General features: G+C 32.6%; 1 protein-coding gene across 1 annotated transcript in view; it reads right to left on the reverse strand.

Annotated features, from left to right (window-relative positions):
* The window catches only part of LOC143079320 (uncharacterized), a 172,979-nt gene that overhangs the window by 79,464 nt on the left and 81,230 nt on the right, over window positions 1–12,285 (reverse strand). The window contains exon 4 of the mRNA XM_076254580.1: window positions 11,300–11,421. Coding sequence (XP_076110695.1) covers window positions 11,300–11,421 — 122 coding nt within the window. The remainder of the gene's footprint in view (window positions 1–11,299; window positions 11,422–12,285) is intronic.

Raw genomic sequence — 12,285 nt, forward strand, 5'->3', positions numbered from 1 at the left:
ATAATAAAGTTCTAGGATTTTGATTGATTAACACACGTCGTTTCAAAACCCAAAGCCCCTCGGTGTTGCTAACCCATATACCCGGACGTTGCTAAACATTATCCCGGGGAACTTCACGCAAGTTTTCCTTAGTTCAATGGTTGCTCCATGTGAAATATTGAATTATCCATGAAGTCTGTAATTAAATATTTGATTCATTAACGATTTTGTCCTATTATGCTGATCATTTACACTCATTTCATTAAATACATCACTTGACTGCCACATTGAAGGAATGGGACTACTGACCTAGCTATGCAAATGACCCACGTTGACGTCACGCCATCTATGACGTAACTCTCACAACATTGAGCGCCAAATTTGACTCAATCCAGTTTTTTTGTCTCCGAATTAAACGTCTCCGGATTAAACAACGTCTTATATTTTACTACCTGTAGGGTGCTACCTTTGGTAGCACCCTACACCCCTTAAAAAATATGTAAAATTTCTAAATTTCAATCAAACTTTTTTAGATAATGAAAAATACGTTGTTTTCATGTTACACTTTGTACCCGAATTTCCCTAAAACTCGCCCGATTCGGAGTAAGACTGGGGATAAATTCGTTATCTACGTTCATATCTGTAGATATAGGTATTTTAACACCCTTCAGTACCCTGTACACCCTGCCGAGGGGGGCGCTTCATGGTGTACTGGGGTACTTCATAGTGTTGAAATACCCATATCTACGAATATGAATGTAGATAACTTATATTGTGTATAGGTTTCATAATTTTTTGGATGGGACAAACTTAAGTTACAGAACTGAAACTAAAAATTTTGCCTTTTTTCCATTTATAAAGGGGCATAATTTGAGAATGATTAAAGTGACCCCACCAAAATTCCAACTTTCTGTTTCAAATCGGACAATGTTTTGTTATTTGTTTTAACTGTTGAAATTAGTTGTTATATGTTAAAATAGATAATTATTCACCTTGAGCGATGTATTTGTGTTGACCATTCAAGATTCTTTTTTTGCGAACCTGTCTTCAGCTGAATGTGTGATTTTAATATTACTACGCGGGCCTCAGGGGATTTCAAATCGAAAATAAATGCAAAAAAAATTGTTGTCTCTTTCAAAACACAAACAATATACATAATTAATTGCAGGATAACAAAAGACAATAACTGTTAAGTGTCTTTAAATATCAGCTATATGACATAATATGTGTACGAGGCTAAGAAACAGGTGTAATGCAAGCTTTAATATGGAACGCCATCACTGCCTTATAAGAAGAAACTACTATGACATGATGCAAATGTTGCTTACATGATGTGAATTCTCCTTTATATGATGTGAATTCTCCTTTATATGATGTGAATTCTTCTATACATGATGTGAATTTTTCTTTACATCATGTGAATTCTACTTTTCATGATGTGAATTCTTCATTACATTATGTGAATTCTTCTTTACATGATGTACAATCTTCTTTACATGATGTGAAAACTTCATTACATGATGTGAAAACTTCACTACATGATGTGGTTTCCTCTTTACATGATGTGAAAACTTCATTACGTGATGTGGTTGTTTCATTACCTAATCTGAAAGTTTTATTACATGATGCGAAAATTTCTTTACGTTATGTTAACAAATATTTATGTCGTATTTCTATTACATTATGCCAAAATATATACATCGTAATGTCAAATTGGTATTACGAGGTAAGAAACACATATGACGTTATGTGCACACTTCATTATGTCAAAACATCTTTATAAGAACACGGGACCTCTCGGACGTTATTATAATTATTCAGATCCCTTGGATTTTTTCCAAAGCTATAGAGTAAAATATTTTGCCCCATAACACCAATTTTTATTTTTATAAAAATCTTCAATAGCTAATTTTGAGATCCAATTAATATCAATGCAAATGCAAGGTAAAAGTCCATGTCAGCCTTTTCCCGACATTTTTAAAACTGAAATATCCCAAAAAGGGGCTCCATGACCTATCAATATTTTTTAGCTTATTTTGTTCCTTAGCTGATGCTCTTACGACTTATAGCATCAATTTTAGTTTCTGGATTTTTTTAAATTTTAACTAAGTTCATCCTTAAATGCATTTAAAGGGAGCTGAATATAAAATTTCTGTAAATTATGAGTGATGCTATACATTTAGAGCTGATATACGCATGGCCGTGTCATATTTAAAATTTTCTTTTTAAGTATACTTGTAAGTCATTTTTTTTTATATATTTATATAAATTTAGGAGTCTAATTCCAAAGAATTTTATATGAAAATAGTAAATAGAAAATATATAGCAATGTTGGCAAACCCCTTCCAAAAAATATTCGAAAAACTTCTCCTATATCATGTATATCCAGAAGCTATACGGTACATGTACAATTGTCTCACTAATACGTTACTTTGTTACATATCTCACTTGCAAATTAATTAATATATTAACTTAAATTAAAAAAATAAATCCATAAAAAATGGCTAAGAAGTGATACACAAACATAAAAAGTGTGGACAAAGACCAGTATGGGTAGTATCCAGCATTCTAAGAGTATTACATGGCAATACAAAGTCCCTTACCAGTTAAAATTCATTATTCTCAAACAGAAAATTTGAAGTTGATGTGTAAATTGTAATGCTAAAAGTAGATACCAAATATCAACTCAATATAACGGTAGTTAGACAAGCATGACTAAAACATGTGCAGAAAATTGTGTGATTTTTCTAGGTCTAAGGATCATATGAATTTGCAAAATATCATCAAATCAAAACTAAATTTAAACTTGATCTGTAACTTGTAATGGTAAAACTATAAACCAAATTTCAAATCTAAATCTGTAAGTTAATGACAAAAAAATAGTGGAAAATTTATTTCTTGCATTATTTTTCTAAGTTCGAGGACCATTACTTTGCAAACACAATTCGCACTTGATCTGTAACATGTCATGGTTTTACTAATAATTTTCATGTCAAATTTTAAGTCAATTTCTTTAAAAAACAAAATGTTGAAACCAATTATCTGAGGAGTTAATTTTCTAAGTCCAAGGGCCATAACTCTGCAAAAAAATCCTCAAACCGTAACAAAATTAAAACCTGATCTGTAACTTGTCATGGTTATATTATATACTAAATATCAAATCAATATCTTCAAGCATGGCCAACAACAGTGTCATATCTATTGCACGTAAAAGACATCATTGTAGATTTCGAAAACGAGTAGGCTAATGCCGCTACAACGTAGCACTCGCATTCGCAAAGTGGAAAGGGATTTATATAAGTTGCAAAACGTGTTCCCGAATCCACTATAAATAAATATGTTTAAAACTTAAAAATGCGGAAATCTAATTTTCCGGACGGACGTTCTTACAGACGGACAAAGTGCAAACCTAAAGTCCCCTTCAACTTCATTGGTAATGGACTCATAAACGTTTAGTATATAATACTGAGGTTTCCTAAAATATAAACCTTATAATAGTGTAATGAATGTGCCTAGTTAATTCCCTTTACTTTTGGATAGATTTATTTGTTGATTTAAATGTTTATTTTAAGTTTAATTTGATTTCAACTCCATAGTGAGATAAAAGTAAGGATTGTTAATTTAACTAAAGACTAACTCTGGGAACACTTTATTTTTCATTTTACATTTGAAATTACTCTATTTTTGAACTTCATTTTTAAGAAAGTTTTTTGACTCTCTTTTGTCCGCATTTATTGTACATTTGTGGCTAAACATAGTTTCATTTGATTAATTGTATGTTTTTCAGCCATAATCTGACATCATGTCGAATAGGGACACAATACTGGCAACTACACGTCCCGGGAGGTGTCTTCACCGACCGCCTCCGTTACAATAACACTACCATAACTAGAGGCTATAAAGAGCCTGTGTCGCTCACCTTGGTCTATGTGAATATTAAACAAAGGACGCAGATGGATTCATGACAAAATTGTGTTTTGGTGATGGTGATGTGTTTGTACATCTTAATTTACTTCACATTCTTGCTGCTTACAATTATCTCTATCTATTATAATTAACTTGGCCCAGTAGTTTCAGAGGAGAAGATTTTTGTAAAAGATCTACGAAAAAACGGTTAAAAATTTACTATAAAGGACAATAACTCCTAAAAGGGTCAACTGACAATTTCGGTCATGTTGACTTATTTGTAGATCTTACTTTGCCGACATTTTTTTTTTTTACAGTTTATCTCTATCTATAATGATATTCAAGATAATAACCAAAAACAGCAAAATTTCCTTAAAATTACCAATTCAGGGGCAGCAACTCAACAACGGGTTGTCCGATTCATCTGAAAATTTCAGGGCAGATAGATCTTGAACTGATAAATAAATTTACCCCTATGTTCTATTTTTAGCCGTGGTGGCCATCTTGGTTGGTTGACCGGGTCGTCGGACACATTTTAAAAATAGATACCCCAATGATGATTGTGGCCAAGTTTGGTTTTTGGCACAGTAGTTTCAGAGGAGAAGATTTTTGTAAAAGTTAACGACGACGGACGACGGACGACACCGGACGCCGGACGCACAGTGATGGGAAAGCTCACTTGGCCTTTCGCGCCAGGTGAGCTAAAAATACACCACCAAGAACGTTTCTATAAAGTTTTGAACCCTTGAATGGCATTAAATCCTATATATCCTTAACAAGCCTATGAACTATGCAACAAAACGTTAATAGTGAATATAGGGCACAGATTTGGGTTAACGTTTATGGAGCACAGGAATACCGAAAACGGCCAATTCTTATAATAAAAAAACACAAAGCACGCTTCTATCTAGTTTTGAACCCTTAAATGGTCTCATTAAACAATTTACATGACGTATAATTATAAGGTGACGTTCACATCAGGTAATGCAGTTCTACCATCACGTACTGCAATATTCACATCATACACTAAAGTATTCGCATCATATACAAGGGTTTTTATTTTAACAGCACATAAAGAAAGTTTCGCATCATGTAATGAAACAACCACATCACGTAATTTCGCATCATGTAATGAAGTTTTCACATAATGTAATGAAGTTTTCACATCATGTAATGTAATGAAGTTTTCACATCATGTAATGAAGTTTTCACATCATGTAATGAAGTTTTCACATCATGTAATGAAGTTTTCACATCATGTAATGAAGTTTTCACATCATGTAATGAAGAGTTCACATCATGTAATGAAGAGTTCACATCATGTAAAGAAGAATTCACATCATGTAATGAAGAATTCACATCATGTAATGAAGAATTCACATCATGTAATGAAGAATTCACATCATGTAATGAAGAGTTCACATCATGTCAAGAAGAGTTCACATCATGTCAAGAAGAATTCACATCATGTAATGAAAAATTCACATCATATAAAGGAGAATTCACATCATGTAAGCAACATTTGCATCATGTCATAGTAGTTTCTTCTTATAAGGCAGTGATGGCGTTCCATACTTTAATATCCTGTCACCTGTGTATCGTCAATCAAACTAGTATCACTTGTTATTAATAAAAGCTGACGGCCTGGTTGAAAATATTACAATGTTGCATTTTCACTCATTTTGGTTATGTGGGATACTTTTGATACACTCGGGCTTTTACATCTTTAATAGTTAACATTTAAAAAACAGTATTAAATTAACTGTTATCACACAGATATGTCTCGCCCATTTGGTTTTTTGATTATGCAAATGTTAAAAGCAAAATAATAATACTTTAACTTGTCTCATATAAGTTATGCAATAAACCATGACTGATGTACATGGCTAAACAAACTCCATGTAAATTAGATGTGCCAAAGCTAATACAACTGCATACCAAATACCATCGTCTTATTATATCCCCTTTAAACAAACCGTAACACAAACGTTAACTTGTATTAACTTGTAAACTTATGTAAAAGTTTCAAAGTCAATGAACCATGAAGAGGAGTATAAGTCGTCCCCTTTAAACAAACCGTACCACAAACATAAACTTGTATTAACTTGTAAACTATGTAAAAGCTTCAAAGTTAATGAATCATGAAGAGGAGCAAAATTCCCAAAAGTTTTGCCAAATACTGAGTTAAGGTTATCTATTCCTGAGGTAGAAAAGCCTTAGTATTTCAAATATTCAAAAGTTTTGTACATTGTTAAAAATTATAAATATGACCAAATCAATGATAATTCATGTCAGCACAGAAGTCCGGACTACTGGGCTGATGATACCCTCGGGGAATTAAAACTCCACCAGCTGTGGCATCGACCCAGTAAAGCCAAATTATCTCCATGGAAATGAGATATGCCAATGCTTATTCAACTGCATACCAAATATTATTGACCTATCACTAGTGGTTCTCATTAAACTGACCTAATCACAAACTAATACATGTAAAATAAGCAAAAGTTTCAAAGTCAATAGACCATGCCTGAGGGGAAAGGGCCAAATAATCTTCATGGAAATGAGATGTGACAATGCATATACAACTGCATAACAAATATGATTGACCTACAACTTGTGGTTCACCATAAACTGGACCTAATCACAAACTTATAATACATTGTTGACAACGCCGCTGTTGCTGGTGAAAACACCATATCTATGTCTTGCTTTTTGACAAGTCAATGCGAATCAAATATGACACCGGAAGACTGTTCATTCATGAAATATTTTATATACAGGAATTTTTTTTATTCAACCGGATGATGCTAGGTGACCTCTCAAACCTGTATTTTTGTACTACCGTCAGAAGATTCTCATGTATGGATCTCAATCATGTCTTTGGAATCAAGAAGACAAGCATATATGTAACATAAAAATTGCTGACAGTTCAAATTAGTATGCATAATTTATATATTCATATAGAGATCAAATTTAATACTTAATATTAAAGATAACGATATTCTGAAAAATAAAAATAAATTTATTTCATGAATATATGTAAAAAAAAACAACAAAAAACACCTACCTCATAAATAGATACGAGGCCCTCTAAACTTTCTATGAATTAAACTTAAGAAACAGATGTCTCGCATAGATTTGTATTGATTTTATCTTCAGCGCATAGTGTTTGTGATACTCATTTTCAAACTGAAGTAGAATTCATTTGAATTGTCGGTGAACATTCAGTCCTTTTTTGTTCAGCTGTTATCTTATCAAACAAGTCTTTAGAGTGCACACGCTGAAATGTCTCCCCTTCTTTACTAATTATTGCTATAATGGTGATAGTCCTAAATATAGAGCTTTATTACAACTGTCACATAAACTTAACATTAACCAGAATAACTAAACAATGACCAATGAACCATGAAAATGAGGTCAAAGTCAGATGAACCATGTCAGGCAGGCATGTACAGCTAACAATTCTTCCATACAAGAAATATTAGTTGACCTATTGCTTATAGTTAAAGAAAAACAGACTAACACAAAAACTTAAACCTGAGCAATGAACTGTGAAAATGAGGTTAAGGTCAAATAAAACCTGTGCAACAGACATATAGATCATAAAATATTTCCATATACCAAATAAAGGAGACCTATATATTGCATATAGTATTAAACCAAAAGACCAAAACTCAAAAACTTAACTTTGACCACTGAATCATGAAATTAAGGTCATGGTCAGATAGCACCTTCCAGCTTGACATGTACACCTTACCATCATTCCATACATCAAATATAGTAGACCTATTGCTTACAGTATAAGAAAGACAGACCAAAACACAAGAACTTAACTATAACCACTGACCCATGAAAATGAGGTCAACACCAGATGACACCTGCCAGTTGGACATGTATACCTTACAGTCCTTCCATACACCTAATACTAGACCTATTGCTTATAGTATCTGAGATATGGACTTGACCATCAAAACTTAACCTTGTTCACTAATCCATGAAATGAGGTCGATGTCAAATGAAAACTGTCTGACGAGCATTAGGACCTTGCAAGGTACTCACATACCAAATATAGTTATCCTATTACTTATAATAAGAGAGAATTCAACATTACAACAAATCTCAACTTTTTTTCAAGTAGTCACTGAACCATGAAAATGAGGTCAAAGACATTGGACATCTGACTGACGGAAATTCGTAAGATGAGCCATTCATATACAAAAAATAAAGCATCCAGGTCTTCCACCTTCTAAAATATAAAGCTTTTAGGAAGTGCTAACGCGGCTATAGTTGTCGCCTACGCCGCCGGATCACTATCCCTATCTCGAGCTTTTTGCAACAAAAGTCACAGCACCAGAAAGTAGTAACTCAAAATTTATAAAGCATCTTCCAAGAATTAGTATTCAAACACTAGCACTACATTATCTAGCTAATGAATATATTGGCTATATTTTTTTAACAGATATCTTATAGTAAGATAGTCTGTCCAACTTCCGGTTTGAGGCCAATGCCTTAGGAAAGTCATGATAGTGCTATAGCAAGCTAAAACAAATTTTCCCAAAATTAGTAAAAGCAAAAGCATACATTAGTAAACATAAAATAAACATAAAACATGTACCTCATTTTCGCGGTAGCAGTACCAATTTCTGCAAGGCAAACATAAAGTTGGTCAACTAAACATAATAAACAGCTGCACAGTGAGCGCATGATACGTCTGTCCCACTTTCGAAGAATAAAGTTATATCACTTCTCAATGTCAAATCACAGAAATTCATTAACTAGAGGCTCTCAAGAGCCTGTGTCGCTCAACTTGGTGCATATCAAACAATGGACACAGATAAATTCATGATAAAATTGTGTTTTGGTGATCGTGATGTGTTTGTAGATCTTACTTTACTGAACATTCTTGTTGCTACAATCATCTCTATCTATAATGAACTTGGCCCAGTAATTACAGTGGAAAATATTTTCAAAAAATTTACAAAATTTTTTTTAAATTGTTAAAAAAATACTATAAAGGGCAACAGCTCCTTAAGGGGTCAACTGACAATTTTGGTCATGTTGACTTATTTGTAGATCTTACTTTGCTGAACATTATTGCTATTTACAGTTTATCTCTCTCTATAAAAATATTCAAGATAATAACCAAAAACTTCAAAATTTCCTTAAAATTACTAATTCTGGGGCAGCAACCCAAAAACAGGTTGTCCGATTTCTCTGAAAATTTCAGGGCAGATAGATCTTGATCTAATAGACAATTTTACCCCATGTCAGATTTGCTCTAAATGCTTTAGTTTCAGAGTTATAAGCTAAAATCTATATTTTACCCCTATGTTCTATTTTTAGCCATGAAGGCCATCTTGATTGGATGGCAGGGTCACGCCACACATTTTATAAACTAGATACCCCAATAATGATTGTGGTCAAGTTTGGTTAAATTTGGCCCAGTAGTTTCAGAGGAGAAGAATTTTGTAAAAGTTTACAGACGACGGAAGCAAAGTGATGAGAAAAGCTCACTTGACCTTCAGGTCAGGTGAGCTAAAATGAAAGGGAGCTAAATACGTCAATAGATAAAAGCATAAAATCTAATATTTATAGAAAACAAAAGGAAACTTATTTCCATAAATCTAAACTATTCACCAAAGTTTCATGAGAACTGCTGAAAGCATTTTTGAGTTATTGTCCAAAAACTTGAAAATCACCCTTTTTAAAATAATAATAAAAACCCAGAACTCAAAAATGTGATATCTAAAATAAAAAACAAAACAAAAGGGACCTGAGCACGTCAATAGATATAAACAATCCACCAAAGTTTTATACATATTGGTTAAATCGTTTTTGAGTTAATGTCCGACATGTTGCCGATGGACAGATGGACATTCAGAGGGACAAGTGTATACCATAATACGTCCCGTAAACGGGCATATAAAAACAAAGCATTTATACATTCAGGAAATAAGGTGTAAACTCAACCAATTGGTAAATACATGCGATAAATTTCTAACTATATATATATAGCTTTTAATCATCAACACTTAAAAAACATAAAATTATCGAATAAATCTGTCACTCTAACTATATTGTCAGACAAGACATAAATTTACTATATGGCTTGGTGTAATCACCCTTGCTGTATATAATTAACCATTTCTAAATACACAAAAATTATTAAACTCAATCACATTATAAATACCTCTTTTGGATATCAAAAAAGGTGATAACTCAACCACGAGAAGAGCTAAAATTGTGAAAATTGAACTTTGAACTTGATTTTCATATAGTCGCAGGACACAACATATCTAAATTTGATAAAGTTTCGTCAAGGTTTTTTGTATGTTATTGTAAAGACACTGCTTGGCAGCCCTCTGTCCGCCTGCCGTACATTCCAAATCAATAACCGATTTTTACTTGGAAAATTCTGTTAAAAATCAAACTTCTAATTACTAACAATTTGTAAGGGTTTCCGCAGAACCCAGTGTCTCATCTACTTTTGCTGTTGTGTCTATCATGTCTAAGGGGAAAAATTATTAAAATTATTAAAATTTTTCCTCTAGATACTATCTTTTGATTGTAAGAAGCTCCTGTCCAAGTTTGGTAAAAATCCAGGATGGTTTATGAATCTTATAAATTTTTTGAAACTTTAACTGGAGACTGTATGTAACGTTAACTAGAAGAAAAGCTAAGTCAATTTATAAGTAATGTATGGATAAATATCTTTTTACAAAATTTCCTTGTAGATACTATAGCTTTTGATCATAAACAAGCCTCTGTCCAAGTCTGGTTAAAGTCCAAAATAATTTAAAAATTTAAAACTTTAACCACAGAGTGAATGCAATGTCACTGGCAGTCCATTTATACCGGTAAGTAAAATACAGATAAACTTTTTTTTTTTTGGTTTTTTTTACAAAATTTACTTCTTGATACCATCTTATGATCATAAACAGGCTTCTGTCCAAGTTCGGTAGAAATCCAGGATAGTTGGAAGAAAGCTATTAAAATTTCAAAAACTTTATCCACAGAGTGAATATTTGTGGACAATGCCGACATCAGAATGTAGGATTCCTATGTCTCGGTTTTGCAACAAAAGTTGCAGGCTCTACAAACACAATACTTGGAATTACTTATATTGATAACTAACATTTACTCAAATTGATTACTTAGATTTTAAATAAATTAGTAAGTTATGAAATACAATAGTATTTTACTAAGTCTTTACTAAGAATTACTAGCTTTGGTAATCCCAAGTAATTTAATTTTTAGGGTGGATGAGAAAAAAAACCTATAATAAACATGAAATAACTAAATTTAGTTTCATGTTTTTACCAATGAAATGTGTTTTATAAATTACTATTTACAAATAGGGTATGCATGCTTTATAAATGTTAAAGTGTGATAAAAATATAACCCGTCTTCATACATAATAGTATAGTACTTTACCTTTTCTTCTCTTTTGAACAAAGCATATTACCAGCAGTACAATGATGATTGCTGTCAAACCCCCAGCAATACCTCCAATGATAGCTGCAACTGAAGGTCCTGCTAAAAATTGCATAAAAATAATATTATATATTATATATACTTCATTACAAAAAATAAAATGCTCCGCAGGGGCGGCAGGGCGCAGCTAGATACCACTGCAGAGGTCGAACTCTGTACAATTTGGGCCAGTATGGACACAACAGTCAAGCTTGATACAGCTCTGCATTTTGATTGTGATTAAATATTTGACACAGCATAGGTTTCTGACACAGAAAGAATGTGGTCTAATGAACTTGAAATTATTTTTTTTAACATACATGGATTGATTCAGCATATTTAAAAATCCCAAGAATTAAATTTTAAATGAAATAAAAATAAGAGGCTGTTACAACGACAGCAAACCTGATTTATTAACATTTATTTGTGTCCTGGCAATATCACAAGAACCATTACTGATGAATGGTGAAAGTGAAAATCGTCAATATCAAATTGGACCTCCATTTTGTCATCAGTATCAACATATTAAAATTTGAAAAGCTTAGATTGAATGGTTCATGAGTAAATGCAACAACGTGAATGGAAACGCCATTTTACAATCTTTCAAGAACCATAACTCCTGAACGGTAAAAGTCAAAATCGCCATTATTTAACTTGACCTCTATTTTGTCATCAGTAACACCATAAAAAAAAATTAAAAGCTTTGGTTGAATAGTTCGTGAGAAAATGCACGGAAACGACTGGAAACACCATTTTTCAATCTTTCAAGAACCATAACTCCTGAACGGTAAAAGTCAAAATCGTCATTATTGAACTTGACCTCCATTTTGTCATCAGTAACAACATATTAAAATTTGGGAAGCTTTGGTAAAACAGTTCATGCTTAAATGCACGGACACGACTGGAAACTCCATTTTTCAATCTTTC

This window comes from Mytilus galloprovincialis, chromosome 6, assembly GCF_965363235.1.
Source record: "Mytilus galloprovincialis chromosome 6, xbMytGall1.hap1.1, whole genome shotgun sequence".
NCBI classification, from domain to species: domain Eukaryota; kingdom Metazoa; phylum Mollusca; class Bivalvia; order Mytilida; family Mytilidae; genus Mytilus; species Mytilus galloprovincialis.